This window comes from Mastacembelus armatus, chromosome 10 (assembly GCF_900324485.2).
Source record: "Mastacembelus armatus chromosome 10, fMasArm1.2, whole genome shotgun sequence".
In the NCBI taxonomy this organism is placed as follows: Eukaryota; Metazoa; Chordata; class Actinopteri; order Synbranchiformes; family Mastacembelidae; genus Mastacembelus; species Mastacembelus armatus.
Window position 1 is genome coordinate 11,737,423 of NC_046642.1, and position 17,286 is coordinate 11,754,708.

A 17,286-nucleotide genomic window follows, 5' to 3' on the forward strand; every position below is an offset into this window, starting at 1 on the left:
ATCCAGCCCATCCATCACTATTTTAATTGTCCAGTCTCACGTTCATTTTCAAGGCAAATATTAGAAATTCATACAGTATGTGTGCTATTGGGAAAAGGAAAGAGGGAAGTGATCTTCTTCCATGTATTTACACAGAAAGAACTCATCTTTTCTTCAGGGATGTGTTGATTTTATAATTTTTCTCTGTGAATCATCATAAAAAGAAATTACAAACAAAAACAGGGCTTTGTTCTAAGCATGCTAATGTCGTGTTAGTGATATTAGAGTTAGATTTAAGGAGACAGACAAAATATCAAGTCCTGAGTTGCTGTTGACCATCTAAATCTTTGTGAAGAGCAACAGGACCAAGACACTTTCAATCTGACCATTTATTATGAAGGTTTTCTTTTTAAAATACTGCTACTTCTCAGTCCTCGGAGAACTGCAGATCTGTATTTATTTTCAGCAGAGCATCATGACTGAATAGTGGTTTCACTTTACATTTTGAATTAAAAGATCATTCTGTTATATTATAACTTGGGTCTTGTTGTTATAATTTTACTATTTGCCATTATTTTATCTAATTATATATCAAATAGGTTTTGCTTACCTCTGGGTTTGGATAGCTGAGGTGTCTATGTGACTGAAGTGTCCCCTGTTATAAGTTCCAGTTGGTCCTCTGGGCGTTTGGGGCTACAAATGCAGCTACTGTGTGAGGGCTTCTGAAATAGGAGTACAGTGGCCATTAATCCTCTCTAGTGAATGATGGCCAACACTATGAAAATGTGACCCAAGTTTTTATAAACCAGAATTATCCATTAATGTTTCTAAAATAAAATAGATTCAATGAATGAGTCATGAGTGAGGCAGTGGGTGTTCGGTCTCCAGGAGGATAAGGAGGGCAAGAGATGGGATTTATGAAGAGAGCAGGTGATGCCAGAGGGCTACAGTGCATCCTTACCATTTCCCAGTGTGAGTGCAGTGTGAGGTGGACGTGTTAGTGTTAAAAAGTTATCAGAGCTGTTTCTGAGGGGGGAGGAGGGGGGGCACTCAAAGTTCATGTTTGGGTCATGTTGAGACCAAAGTCTAGGTTTCAGGTTTCAGTTATGGTCCATGTCATCAATAATGGGAGTGTTATAACTCTGGAACAGAGGCTGCATGAAAAGACCCACTGTCCCGACCACACATACACACACGAAGATCCACAGGAAGAGACGGTCGATCACCATGGCCACGTACTTCCAGTCTTCAATGATCTGCAGCAGAGAGAAAAGGAAAATGTAGTTTTTAAATACTGTTCATCATATCATCTAATTCTCAAGAAAGTCCAAGATCATTTATGGTTGGACTGACAAATTCATAACAGTCTTTGTCAGAATCATGAATTGTGTGACATGACCTCTCATTTGCTTATATATAAATCTTGGTTCACATATGTTGATTCATGGCACATGCATATACTTTTCTTCCATACACCTACCCCTTCATCATCATCCTCACTCTTCATCTTTTCAGCGATGTAGCGCACTCCATTTACAGCATCCTCCACATCAATGTTGCACTTGAGTGTCATCCTCTTCCTGAACTCTGTGTTCTCTGACGAGTCGCTGATCTTCCAGCCGTAGCGTTTGGCCGACTCCTCGTTGACAAAGAAAGACGAGGAGGAATCTGCCATTCCTACAGGACTCCCGGTCCCTCCGTCTGCTCCGCGTAGCTTCTGGTCTGAGTACGATCGCCTCTGGTGTTTTTTCCGGAACTTCTCACGAATATTGGAGCTACCGGGTCTCCGCATGAAGAGGTAAGATGGGAGGCGGTATAGAAAGACATGCTTGACCCAAGAAGGCATAGTGTGAGTACTTGGGGACCGATGGTGCACATTGAGCACACAAACACTGGTGACGATGGAGAAGGTGACCAGCACCATGGTAAACATCAGGTACTTCCCAATCAAAGGTACTGCTAAAGAAGTAGGTGGCACAATCTTTGAGATTAGAAGTAAAAACACAGTCAGGGCCAGGAGAACAGAGATGCAGAGAGTCATCTTCTCACCACAGTCTGACGGGAGGTAAAACACCAGAATAGCTAGGGATGTGATCAGGATACAGGGGATAATCAGGTTGATGGTGTAGAACAGAGGTTTTCTCTTGATAATAAAGTCATAAGTGATATCCAGGTACCTGATGTCATTAGGGTCTTCATTCTTGCGTCCTGGGAGTGAGACAATATCCCACTCACCACTGGGTTTGAAGTCGTCACGACTGGCAAAGTCACTTAGTAGGATGAGATCGATCTCAGTGTGGTCATAAGTCCAGGAGCGGAACTTGAGAGTACAGTTTTGCTGGTCGAAGGGGAAATCACGGACTTCAATTTTGCAGGCTGACTTATAAATAGCTGGTGGGAGCCAGTTAATTTCGCCATTGTTGGAGACCACTGCATTGGAGTAGAATGAGACTTCATAGGTCCCATCAGCACTGAGAGGAGGGAAAAGTAGGAGATAAGCAAAGGAAAGGATAAAGCAGTACTTTAAGACAAACTCATGAGTGGAGGGATCATGGCAAACCATATTCAAGGACTATCATCCAGTCATTCAAACACACACATCAAATATGCCTACGATGTTTTACATAACATTACAAATGCATAAACTTGTAAGGACATGGTGAAGAGTTTGAAGTAGAACTGCTGCTGCTTTCTACTGTAAGGAGCATGGATCATGTGGTTAAAGTATCTAATTAAGATGAATGATTAAGAGAGGTTTGCTTCTACCATGACTCCAACAGAAAAGACGAATGGATTGAAACTTTAAAAAAAATCATCAATACAAAAATACCTATAGTTGAATCAGACACTTAAGGCAAATTACCTAAATTAGCACTTGGCTGCTTGGTCATCCATCCTTATATCACTGATCAGTTTTCCTAGGTGAGGCTCACCAGCTGCTTCCTCTCAAAACTCTCAAAAAACTGAGGAGCAACAAGGATTGTTTTAGTGAAACTAATCCCATATGTTGACTCCATGGCAGTGACTGTGTGTCTGCAGAGGTGACACATTCAGCAGTTATGTGTGTTGAAAGCTGTAGGATGTGTTTTTCATATCAAGGGCCTGGGACACATCTGAGCAACGTGGCCACCACTGGCCCCACCCTCACCTCACATCTGTTAGACTAACATTTTTCTTCATTTCATCAACGCTGCAGGTGTTGCATTATAGATAAATCTCCCATCAATTATAAAGTAGATTAGGAATCTGACCATCACACCTGGTCTCCAATACTTTGGAGCTGCTGTGACTATGCAGACAGGCCTACAAGTGCTGCATAAACAGTGGGGTAACACTGCTGACCAAAACACAAAGGCTACATGTCTACACAGCTGTGACCCTATTGAACTATCCCAAGTTCAGTTTTGACCATTGATATATTAACTGAGAAAACATTCACACCACCAGGTCCATAGATATTCACGGGCTTTCTAAAATTTCACATGGTTTTTATCAGCAGCTGGAGTTTGTTTAAATGCCACTGTAAAACTCCCTATGCTGATGAAGATCATGTGTTATGATTAAAAGCTCCTACATATGATACCTACAGGGATCTTGTGATGAGAATATGGTGAGAGTACATTTCTTCATCAGCCATCTGAATCAAACTATCAATTTCGCATCTATCTGAATGAGAAGGTCTTCCACCACATGACGACAGTAGTAGCAGAGTACAACAGCCGTGTCAAAATACTCCATTACAAATTAAAGTCCACCATTCAGAATATACCTATTATGTAACAGTTGTTGGCAGCATGGTGGATGATTGCCTCACAGCAAGAAGGTCCTGGGTTTGCAACCCGGCCTTTCTGTGTGCAGTTTGCACATTCTCCCTGTGCTTGTGTGGGTTTTCTCACACAAATTGCCCATAGGAGTGAGTGTGTGTGGTTGTTTGTCTTTGTGTGTCTCTCTGTGGCCCTGTGATGGACAGATGACCTGTCCAGGGTGTGCCCCTGCCTTCCACCCGAAAGCGAGCTGGGATAGACTCCAGCAGATCCCTGTGACCCTGGTTAAGGAATAAGCTGGTATAGAAAATGGATGGAAGGATAAATGGATGTAACAGTTGTAGCTGCTGAAGGTGAAACCAGATAGACAGGCTAGTGATTCAGGCCTATGGGTCAGGTCACAATTCAAATCTATGGGCTTGTGAGGTTATTTATGGGGGAGGAAGAAAAAACAATGTTCAGATACACACATTTGTTTTCAGTTCTTAGACTTTTCTCTAATCTTGAAATATTAAACAATTTGAGCAGTTTACTGAAATTAAACCATGTGAGAGGTTCAGGGGGATTAATTTCTAAAACATCACAATAGGGAAGATAATAAAAACCTACAAATCAAAATAAGTTTCTAAATATAAACAGCAATTGAAGCTAGGCTTATGTTATTCTGTATTTTAGTTTGGTTTTTATAGTAAAATTTATATTTTACCAGGATGTTTCTTTTATTTACCAAACCTATCAGGGGTGACTTTAGGTTATTTGGTGACTGAATTTGAGTGTTTGTCTGTCTCCATGTGTCAGCCCTGTGATAGGCTTGCGATCTGTCCAGGTTGTACTCTGCCACTTGCCCAATGACAGCTGGGATTTTTACTTCCTGTGTGACTTGTATATGCGAACATGTTCAGTGAGCTGTGGAGACCATAGATAACCCCTCAGATATGTAAGTAATCACAGCTTCAAAATACATTTGTAACTACTGTCCTTATTTTGGTAAAACTGACCAACTGAATCTGAAAACAGTAAATTGAAATAGAAAGCTGAAGATTTAGGGCAGAGACAGATTTTCTCCTCGTTCTGAGTTTTTGGCAGACTGGCAAACTGAAAGTCAAATTTGATACAATAGTTCATAGTCTATAAAATTAATAGCCTACTATAAAATTAATAGTCTGCTATAACCTTGTTTTTTTGGCAGATTTTTCAATCTCTCCCCATCTCTCTCTCTCTCTGTGCAACATTTCTAAACACTTTACCCTTGAGAATATCACTCATCATCATGAGACTGTAGACAATCTAGAAAGGGTTAACACAATATTTCTGATTGTATTCATTTCTCTGAAACAGGTGACAAGAGGGATAAAAAGGAGAGGTAAGAGGATAAAAGGAAAAAGAATTAAAGATTTGAGGGAAATGGGGCTTTTGTAACTAATGCAATGAATCTGCTTAATGGTTCTGTCTGTTCCACTTTTAATTACGTTATTTTACAGACACACACACACACACACACATTATCTGTCACAAACCAGACGCACTTGTTGTAAAGGACGATATCTGGCAGCCAGATGTGTTGGGACGGGAGGCGGATTTTCTTGATTCCCTCATACTCTTCAGGGTCCCACATTAATCTGTAGTCATTCCATATCTGATGAAGAAACATGTATATAAGTTAATTCATAAACACTCATGGAAACAAACATAGACATGTGCATCAACATGACCTGTAAGCAGATATAAAGAAAACACATTAAATCATGCACATTGTTACAAAATAAAATAAATGCATTCAGAAAAATAAATATTTTGGTCTGTGCAGAGCATGAACCACACTGCTACAGGCAACCCTTTTCTAGTTAAAAAAAAAGCACTTTTAAACAGGTTAACTATTTTAGACTATGGACATTTCTTTATGCCATGAGCTCACCTCACCAGTGAGCCAACTAAGTGTCTTCACACATTTTTCTTAAAGGCTCCAGCACCATCAGAAACTCATCATGCAGTGTATTTCATCTGGCCTGACCTCCCCACACACACACTTACACTGAGGACAAGTGAGGACACAAACCTGACTGAGCCAGCAGTTGGTGGTCATGATCTGCTCCCTCTCATTCTGAAACACAGGCCCCAAGAAGGTTTGTGGTTATGTTGAACTCATCTCTTTTAATAGAACCCCCCACCCCCGCCTCAATGAGTCAATGCGTGTATGGACTTCATGTATGTATTTCCTCACCACATTGATCAGCTGGGCTAGAGACACCTGGATGTAAATGGTGACCTGTTGGCTGTTGTTAACAGCTGGTCTGATCAGCTTGTTGTAACGCTCGGGGGACAACAGGTGACTCACCAGCCGCTCCTCTACCTCAGCACACAAGGCAGCTGCAAAGACAAAACATAAACATAGATACAAACAGAAATAAACCAGGTGAAAACCAGGTGGAAACCAGGTGTGCAGAGGGGTTCAGGACTTGTAATATGTACCTTGTGTGAAATGTTAAGTGACATCATTCAGACAAAACAATAACATAGTCTATTTATGTTAAGAGATTAAGTCAGATTTTCAAATTTAGCGTCACTTTTGGCCACACTAGCATCAGGACTCCAGAAATGACAATGTTAATCCCGTAGTAGACCACAAGAATAGCCAACAGTCTACAGGTTAGAATGGAAACTCTATAATTATTCTCCTCATTATTGTGCAGGGTCAGGTTGCAGATATGCAGCTAAGGTACTAAGAAATTCTACTCCAGCCTTCAATATTAAAATATGCTTACAAGTTGTAACAATGGAAAACATAACAGGTGACCCTGATAAACCAGGTGAAAGGAGCAATCCCCTTCAACATGACAACTAAACAGCATTTTTAGCACTTTTCAGATGTGCAATATAAAAATCAACACATTTTCCCTTGCTAACCTGTGTTCCATCTGTTTTGGAAAATGTTCTTATAGATTTTTAGCTAGGAATAGTTAGTTTAACTAAAGTAGCCTAAAACAAAAATTAACAACAACATATCCCATAATTATTCTAAACACTGTCAATCCCGCAAGCTACCCTAACTTATCCTGTTCATAAATCAACCTTTAGCTGTTACATAATCTCTTCTGGATGCCTTGCCACAGTGCCAAACTATAGCCTGCACAACTACACAAATATATATATATGCAGTTCTCTGATTCTGAATTCCCTAATTTTATCATCTTGGTGGAGTGAGCACTGAGATGAAGCATTCGTATAAAGCTAATGTGAAGTGTTGATGGTGCCTCATAGGGAATAATGTGTGCATCTCAAATTGTTAGATACATGGGGCCACATGGGGGGATCTGTGAATGATTCAGTTTGTTTTACAGACATGCGTAGGTAGAGGTCTCTGTCAGAGCAGCTGTTTAGAGACGTTACATTTGATGCAACCTTGACTTTAACTTTCCAGCTCTACAGCCTGATGTGATGAATCATATCTGAGAGGTATGACGTACAGGATTTGCTGTGTTTTATTTTAGTTATGTTTTGCTCTGTTGAGTCAGAGTGAACAGGTTTAAGTGGCTCGGAAGACAAAATACACAATGACATAGTGGTCTCCTTGCATATGGATGAGATCTAAAGCACGAATGAAAAATCAACAGAAAAAAGTTAGAGGTAGTCTAGCAGCTTCTTCACTCAGGTTAAAGAGCTGCTTGTTTTGAGTATGACAGCATGGTTTGTCTAAAAACAATAGTTCAAAGTTCTTGTAATGTACTGAAAACATTACACAAATCTGACTTAATTCAGTCTTTTAATTGACTTTTTAGTCAGCTACCTGATCATTGCTGACCTACTCTTGATTATTGTTTATGAGTATAGTTTACCTGGATCATGGTGAGAATTAGCAGACACAGAAAAACACACACACACACACGCCCAGAGCAGTAGTCGGTGAAGCGATGTTTAAATATCGTGCTGTGAGGTAAATTACGTATCTCATGCTGCATGCTTTTGGATGTAATGAGTGTGTAATGGGACTAATGTGTGTCGTGTGTGTGTATGTGTGTGCGTATAGGAGAGAGAGAGCCACTGCGGGGCTGATTTCACCTATGTATGTAATTAACAGAGAACATTGCATGCTGGGTCCCAGAGCTTCAATGATTATAGGTGGTTTAAAACACAGATACATCCAGACTTTCCTATTTTTAAATTTGTGGGAAAAAATCCTTTAGTTTTTAGTTTTTGTTTTGTTTATTTGTTTATTTATGTTTTAAAGTTCCTTCCTAATAAGGTCTCTAATTTCAAATATTTTATGAACAAGTAAATATCGACTGCCTTTCTGGAAGAACAAATAAAATAAACATCACAATAGATTTATCATTACAAAGACATTACAAAGATGTCTTTCTAAATAACCTTATTATCTGTACACACTGTAGGCTATACTATTTAATTTTAAGGCAAGGTAAATTAACAGGGTGCATATCTCAGCCAAAAGCATCATAAGCCTCTTGTTAATTAAAGTATGATGCTTCAGCTTAAACTTAATTTTATCATTAGTTAACTTGGTAACATAAAGAATATCAAATAGTAGAAATAGAATTAATCTCCCTTTATATTCAGGTGATCTCAGATGATCCATCTTTTCCGCATTTCCAGCTTTTGTCAGTCTTCCACCTGACACCTGATTCAACTGGGATATCTTTAAAAACATATGCACAAATGTGGAAAATAAGCCCCTCACAGCCAGGCATCAGATTTCAAGCTCACATTTAGCATGGATGCAACAATTCAAGATTCAAAAGACTGATGTGTGGGAGGGTGATCCAGTTAACTGTAGGAAGATTTTGCACTGACATCTTAGTCAAGGAAAAAGAAAATGTTTAAGTGGAGTCATCATGGCCTTACCACAACAAGCAGGAGAAAAAGGAAGAGTAAACTGTGGGCTGCAAAGGCAAATTTTAACCAACAAAATAACCTTTGGAGATTTTGGAGTTAATCTGATTTTAAAAGTTCAATTTAAAAAAAAAGATGTCACACAAGCACATTGGAGACTTGTATAGCTTTGAGGGTGTGTTTCATTCTCTAACTTCCTTTAACAGTCTTATGCTGCAGAGATGCTTACCCAAGCATATGACAGCTACATGACAGGTGTATTCAACACTCCATGTTAACCATTTCAACACACCATTTTCAGTAGAAGATACTGAAAGAATTTGTGCAAACACTTCTGAACTGATATCAGCAATACTGTGTCCAGAAATTCTAAAACTGTGTCATTAACAGCTTTGGACAAGTATGAATATTATTTCTTCGGCACTGTACTTTGCACTGGTTTTCAGCTGTCATATCAATATGTGTCCAAGATACAAATGTTTTCTGAGTGATGTTAGGATCAAACTGAAAAAAGAAGAGGCAGTGAGCTTTAAAAGGCAGGTACATCCAGTAGTGGTACAGTATATTCTACACTTGGTCACTCTACATTAAGCTCCAGCAGGCCTCTGTCTGAGGAGGAGATGGGAAAAGTGTCTAACATCTGAGCAACTCTGACATGACATAGAACCTTGAGGATAAATGTCTGAAACACAAAGCTCTGTCTGTCAGGATTAGGCAGAGGGGAGAGACAGGGACACAAGGGAAGAGACAAGGATAACGGAAACACACACCAGACTGTGAGACTGAACAACTCCGGGATAGTTTAATTATCTGATAAAATGAAATAGGATCATGCTGTATTATGGTGATGATAGGATCACAGCCTGGAAATTACTCATTGTTTATATGCAACAAGAGTACACACTGCTGCATGATGGCAGGCAGGTTTCTTCAAAGCAACTGGTGTGGTTTTGAGAATTTGATGGCCTGGGAATTGAGACCACAATTTCTATAAATCCTGTTGATCTAGCTCATTGTTGTGTTTGAGCTTTATTTGTCACTGAGTGCGAGTTAACTGGATTAAGTCTAAAATAGCAAGAGATGTTAAAACACAAGCAGTGACATCAGGGCCCAGTATTTGAGGAGCCTGTGTAGTAAGTTAATAAACTTTATGATCTTTTAATGATTAAACAAAAAGCATAATTGAATAATTTTACTTTTAATAATCTTAAGTAAAGGGCCACTCCTATAATTTTACACATAAAGGTATGTTTACTCATCATGAAGAGCACCACACAGTTTGAAACACAAATGACTTCATGTGACCATAGGAAAGGACTGTGGATGTCACAGAAGCACAGCACAGTCCATATAGAGCAATATTAGCTATTAGCTTTGACGGTAAAATGCTAAAATACCAGATGAGGCTAAAATAAGATGCGTATGAGGTTGATGTAAATAGAGACAGAGCATTAGGGAGGCTACCAGCAGATCTCATCACACACACACACACACACACACACACACTCCTGTCTTCCTCGCTGCACTCTCCACACCTCAATTATTCATCAACACTAAAATAAAAATGCCATCATCTCACAGGCAAAGAGACTCAAATACAATCAAAGATTATTCTCCGAGTCTTTCCCAACTACATAACATCATCAGAAAGTCTACACCACAACATCCAGATGCATGTAAAACTAAACAAAGAACCATTCAGGCGCTCTGCTGTGCCGGAGAGAAAAAACGAAATTCTGCATCCTGTGGGTTCATTTTTAGAGTAGTGAATTATTCAGTGTGCGTTACCATCTGCAGTGGCCATTCTGAGGCAAAACAATTTAGGCTTCAGCTGTCTTTGCCTTTGCTCAGTACCCTGCCCATATCAGTCATGTTATAAAAGACACCCGTGTTCAATTCATATGCACCCACAGCCACATGGTCATGTTCCACCAGGACACTTCACATTGCTCACAATGAATCTCCTGCCTAAGGGATTTCTGTGTTTTTCTATCCTGTGGGATTTCTGTTGGTTGCCTGCCCTCAAACCTTTAATTCTCCCAGACAGTATTTCCATCTGTGAGGCAAAAACTAACTGTTACTTTACTGCAATCATTTTTTTTAATCTGATGTCTTTCTGTCTTCCTTTGCCTCTTTTCTTCTCAGACATGAACATGTGCAGGCTAAGGACAAAAAAATAATGGAAGGAAAAGTAGCTTTTTTCTGCTTTCAGCTTCCTCAGTGTCACTTCAAATTATAGCTGCTGTTATAGTATAAGCTACTATCTTCTAAATAAAGCTGCAGTAGTGAGCCAATACAATGACTAATGGTTTACTATAAAGTGTTGACTCACTAATGCAGGGTCCTCTTGACCGTACTCACATCTCCAGTTATGAGAAACCAGTTTTTAAAAGTGTGACAGAGAACTTTCTTAACATAACCCCAGGAAAGAGCCAAGTGCTGCACATTTCTCTCCATCCACATTTAAAGGCTACAGGAAAACAGAATCATGTTCGCGTGATGGTTTCGTGTGACACGATAAACACAGACAGCATGTGATTCTCCATTTTCACACTCTTAGGCCTCGTGCAACTGTTTAATGAGCAAAAAATTTAATTAGGGTTAGCTGTAGCCCACATTAGCACTTTAGGACATCAGGCAGCAGCTCCTGAGAGAAACAGAAGGGACAGGAGGAGAAAGATGAGGAGCTCCATATGTCAGATAAGTTAGAGCATAGGAGTAGGAGTCTGGAAAATGTAATATGAAATAGTGTAAAACTGAAAATGTGACATGCAGGAAGAGACAGCGACTGCCACAGAGAGTGAAAAGTTTAGAGAAACCAGCAGGAGATAGAATGAGACACAGAGCGAATACATCTCAACAAAGTGGCTGCACGGATTTAGTCATTTTACTACAGCAGCCAGGGGTGACGTTTGATAGTAGTGACCCAAGCCACAGTGAATAATGCCAGAACTGTAGATATGGCACAGATGATAAAAGTCATAGACGAGAAATGAAGTTGACAGAGTTACATAACCAAATTTCAGATCATATGTAAGTTACTACAATTCTGAAAAAAGAAATGAAAGAAAGAAAATAAGACCAGGAAAGTTAATAAGAGACATAAGAGTAAAAAGTGTTGTATATTTGTAATATATTACAGACATATACATTAATACATATAAATCATTATATATAAACATGGATGTATTTTCTGTACTGTAGTTTTACACTTTCTTATCAAATAAGAGACTGGCTTTCATTTGAATTAACTAGGTCAGATAATAAATCAAATTCCTGTTATCTGCACAGGTGTAATGCAAGTGTTTAATTCAATCAAAGCATGTTCAGTATAACATGCTGTGTTGGATTTATTATATTTAAATATGGTAATTTATACTATTGTAATATTATTGAAAATGTTGTTTTTAAATGAGGGGGATTTACAGAATCTTCCCCTTTGGATAGTAATCGACACACTTTCATACTTGAAGTCTAAAAAGTTTTTTTCTAAAAACACCAGATGAACTTTAGAAGTATTGTGCTTTGTCCTATTCAGGACTGCAGCAGAGCATGCACACACAGTGGGAGCCATTTCAGCACCATAGATAGCTCCTGCATGGGATTTCCCCTCTGCTGCCTGCATTCAGCACCACGGACAGCTCATGTTTAAAAAGCGCGTCTACTGTACATCATGTGAAGAAAGTTATAGAAAGACTCTGCAAGGAGACAGTCAGTTTAGATCCCTGTTTTTCTCTTTAGAAGGCCTTGGCAGATACAGCAGGCCATTAGGCACGGTGAGGGCCACAGTATACCATAATGAGAATTAATCAATTAAACACCCATAGGTGACTGGAATTAGAGCCACACCATCCAAACTGTCAATTGGCATAGGATTTAGTGTTAGATCACATGCTGCTTGGATATGGACGCAAAGCAGAAGCCCTTCTCTAATATCTCACCCATATAAATAGAAAGTAATTCTCCATGGGAGAATAATGAATCCATGGGTTCGCTGTCTAAACTTTCTTAATTGAGGCGCGCTGGAAAATCACGTGCTTAAAGTGACTTATGCACGGAAACGCCGGCACTTTCTCCACTGACGTGCTTCACGGTGTCCTCTGTTAGTTGGAAGGTAAAAATGTGGCTTAAACATTTGAATATGCAGAGAGTACAGTGAGCTTTAGCCTACATGACCGGTGCCGGAGTGTGTTTAAGCTGCAAAGCACATGTGACATTAAATTCAATTCTGAACACCGCATTTCAGGACAGATTTTCCTGAACCATTATATTAAATGGCATAGGGAGTCTGCTATTTCACAATGGACAGCCCAAGACTGATTAAAGCATCATTCGCAAAGTAAAACCCTCCCTGTCCCTTCCTGTTCCAGAAGGATTTGAAAGGATTACTCACTTGCCACGGTGAGAACCAGGAGAGCCAACGTTGTATTCACCGGGGCTGCCATCGCTTCTTCCCCTCCAGTGCCACTGACACACGAAAACTTGCAGATGGAGCGTGTTTCCCACGCGTTTTCTTATTTTCTGACTTAGATGTGAAGTAAAAGAAAAAAAAGAAAAAAAAAGAGTAAAACAAAAAAAAAAGATTGGATTATAGTGGTTTCATTTCAAGGGATTCCGTAGATTACAGACGGTGGCTGAGGCATGGAGGCATAGAGAGGAGCACTTGCTACGGTCTGAGCCCAGCGACGCTTTCTACCAGTGCGCACCGACTCCACCGCTGGTCCTAGAGCTGTGATTGCGCGCAGCGGAAAACCGGCTGCAGAGAAGAGTTCCCCTTAGTTCTTGTTGAACGATGCAAACAGCGTTTTCCTGGGGAATATGGGTCATGAGCTAGTGGGGATACGCCAATCCTGTTATCGCAGCAGCGGCCATTCTTCAGATTAAAGATTCAAGCGCCCTGATCTTCGCCCTGACAGCCCAGTGCGCTCCCCTGTGTGGAGTCACTTTCACTCTCTGCCGTCTTCATCAACATAGTTTGACATGACAACAAACAGGAAGTGATAATGTCAGAAATCCCCCTAGGGGAGATATTTATTAGCCTGCAGCCACTGCAACAAACCTTATCTTCTCCAAGCAAAGGAGTTCCTTCACTGAAATTTGAATTTAAGTTCATCAAAACACACTTTCATGTAGCTCAGGAGGGAGCAGTTTTAGGAAGTCAAAGAGTTTTTGGTTGTGGCTAAAATTACAAAAGCTCATAATTTAATCCTTAAATGCTGTCAGGGGAGTGTAATATTTTTTGATTCGTGTGGGAGAATTGTCCCCCTGTGTATCCCGACCATCATCAGAACATGGAGGTCGAAGGTCAGGTTCAAGTTCACCTAGAGAACAACACAATAGATCATGGGAAGGAAACTGTGTCTCAGTACAGGGCTACTACTTGTGGAAGAAAACTGCTGTGAACATGCAGCATTGATACATGGGGACAGAAAAGATGATGGCTAAACTCAGTCGTCGTTATGAGTTCATCAAATGGATTATTTAAATTCATCAAAACACAAAGACAGGCATGGTAATAACAATACCAGCAAAACCCCAATAACTGCTAATCAAACCTGCTATTGCGAGTCTAAATAATTTCTTCTCCTCTCTGGACCATATGAGCTTTCTGTCAGGTTATGGAGAAGCAAACTGCAGAATTTGTGGCTCAACATTGATGGACGAGGGGAACCATGGCAGGCAATACCATTTTATTGCTCACCCATGATGTGGTGAAGCAACCTCAGCTGCAGGCTTCCTCAGTCACACTTCAGTGTGGTATAAGAGGTCCCTTTGGTTGTTTGAGCAGAGGAGGGGGCAGGAGGAAGACAGAGCTTTAAACATTAAGGATAAGGTTTGGTTTAGATGACTCATTTACCCACCTATGCTACCCAAATTTTGTTTCCTACTACTACTAATCATTATTATTATTTTCTGGTTCCCTTCAGTTTTGGACATACAGATGATTTTAAACAGAGGCAGAGCCAAGTTGTTTTCCCCCTATTTTCTGTCTTCATGCTAAATGTGGCTTAAAACAAGGTGCTAGATTTGGTTTTACATTCATCATTCAGATGTGGCAATGCTGTCAATAGTCTCATCGTCAAATGCCTCTCCCTTAAGCCTCATACATACATGTACCATAGTCCTGAGAATTGGATGAGTGAGCAAAGCAACCTACTTTTGAACAAACTGTGTGTTCTTGCATTTTCACTTGATTGCACATATTTGAGGAGTCACATATTCCACAGTGTGGAACTTTTGTTTACCTCATACAAACGAGGCAATTTACAGTTCATACATATCCCACATATACACTCCATAAAATTAACCCCAAGTCACGGTTCCAAATGGAACCAAATTACATTACCCAACCCTATCACTCTCCATTGCAACCTCACTTGAGCAACATGCCCCCCCAAAGTCCCCACCCGTCTCTCCAAATGAACATTATCTCTGCATCCTAAAAGCAATGGAGAGGAGCAGAGGGAGGCCAAATTTAATCAGAGCTACTTAGAGGCCTCTATGGGGTCTGCTGATGTTCTGAAGAGCAAGCCAGCAAATACACCCACACAAATACTTTTTAAAGAGTGAAATCTTTGTTCTCATGTTTTGTACATACTGTAACTGATAGCTGGAATAACCATCGTATGACATGTATGCAGACACACATAAACTACGAATTAACAGACCTACACATAAACATGGTTTCACTGAAACAATTGCAGGGACACAAAATCTCAGCTACTTTGCCCCAATCCAATCCAGTTCCTAATTCCGCTAAAAATCCATACTAATGTCTTTTTGTTTTGTTTTTTTAACCCATTATGAATAATTTGTATATATTGTATTAGTGCTGCTTTTTCTGCAGTGTATTATATTGTTTTTCTTCATTATAGGCAGTTATTTTTCCCATTCATTTATCCATGGAGTTGCAATAATAACAGAGTAATACATTTTAAACACTTTAGACCAACTCTGCAAACATGCAACAGTCTCAAATTGTATAATGATGTGAAGGTTCAAATTTGTATCAAATTTCCCAAATTTACTGTTCATTCAATATGATACAAAAGCTGTATCAATTCTTTGTTTAAAATCTCAGTGTGATATACTTCCAGTATAACTTCATCTAGCTTCAGCTTGGAGAACCAGCCAGCCTTTGTGAGTGCTGGGCCTTTAACGATAAACTTCAAAACAACAGCCCCAGGAAAGGTAAAATATCAATATAAAAACATATGATTTGAACTTTTTTTTTTAATCCTTATTTTGTGGGTATAACATAACCCCTTAACTTCTTTTTTTTTTCAACATTTGTTTTTTTTTTTGTAAATATAGACAGGCATACTTTTAGTTTACTATGGTAATTTGCATAATCTTTCATCAATTCACTTGCTACAGCAATTATACTCTGATATCTACCAAAGGCAATCTACTTCACACTATAATCCAATATATGTGAACACAACTTCATGTGTATATGTAACGTCTCTTTTCTGAACTTGCACACTAACACGCAAACCTGCATCTTCTCCTCCACACCCTCCTTTACAGCAGACTTCCATCTGCATCTGTTTCCCAACAGCTGCATCATGATATTGTATATGATTTGAGTGGATTAGGTTTGTTTAGTTTACTCCTCTCCAAACAGCCTCCTCAACAGCCTCCATCATCTAACTGTGTGTGTGTTTGCCTCCAGACAGCATAGTCAGAGACAGTGCACCCCAGTATAGAGGCAGATTCTCCAGCTGTGTTAATGTTATCATAAATTCATATCACTAGGGGACATTTGTGTCTTGGACTGACATTTGTATCTTGGACTGACAGTATGAGATGGGGCGTTCTGAAATTTGGACTGGTAACCTGTCACAGCTGGTCATTGTCCTGCTTCAGTGGGGCAGAATCAGTATGATGGAACTTCCCAGATGTGTAGTGATGAACGCATCTCATCGTCTATCTCTTTCTAATCTTGCTGCCGCTCTGAGCTCCCCAAGTCATCAATTGCCTTCAGTCCCTATTTGTCTCTTTAATTTGTGCTGTTCCATTCATGTGCCTATTTGCTTTTCACCTCCTTTTATCTAATTTCTCTGCTCCTCTTCCCTTCTCTTTCTTCTTGAGTCCTCTACATGACACCCTGCTCTCATCTCTCTTAAACTAAACAAGCATACAGTATAAAGCTCTGCTGAGTTCCCTGAAGGTGGGGGAAATGGTGGAAAAAAAACACTGTAGGAATCTTATCTTAGCCTTGAAGCATGCCGCCAGACTGCTTCTTAGTGTCCCTGCTGCTCTTTCATATACTGTTTCATTTAAATCATTTGGATGTCTAAGAAACTGGCAAATCCAGTGAGAGAATTCCATAAACAGTACAGTATGTACACTGACCTTATCTGTTGGTCTGAGCATTTGTATTGGAAACCCTTAGAGGCTGCATAACGTCAGGTGTGGTGGAAAATTTACCTCAGTTGCAAGTGCGCAGGCTGATCAAATTTTAAAGTGTCCTTATAGAGCTCAGGGTGAGCAGGGTGGCGTCATGCATGGCTGAGCTGTGTCTATGGCAGCTCCCCTCCACGTAATGTCTCGCATGTCATCCCTACCGCAGGCCAAGAAAATTCAGCACTGCACATAATCCGGAGGCAACAACAATCTCACAGGCTCGGACTCCACACACATGTACTGCAGAAGAACTACGGCAGCGTTACACAATCCCATGTGTTCCTGTGAC

General features: G+C 40.0%; 1 protein-coding gene across 1 annotated transcript; it reads right to left on the reverse strand.

Annotated features, from left to right (window-relative positions):
- Positions 1-1,079: 1,079 nt before the first annotated feature.
- On the reverse strand, positions 1,080-13,033 carry LOC113144287 (neuronal acetylcholine receptor subunit beta-2-like). The gene is made up of 6 exons (XM_026330203.1): positions 12,982-13,033; positions 5,965-6,110; positions 5,800-5,844; positions 5,270-5,379; positions 1,460-2,450; positions 1,080-1,235 (listed from the first exon to the last, which is right to left on the reverse strand). Exons 1-6 carry the CDS (start codon positions 13,031-13,033, stop codon positions 1,080-1,082), a joined length of 1,500 nt encoding a protein of 499 aa, XP_026185988.1.
- Positions 13,034-17,286: the final 4,253 nt, after the last annotated feature.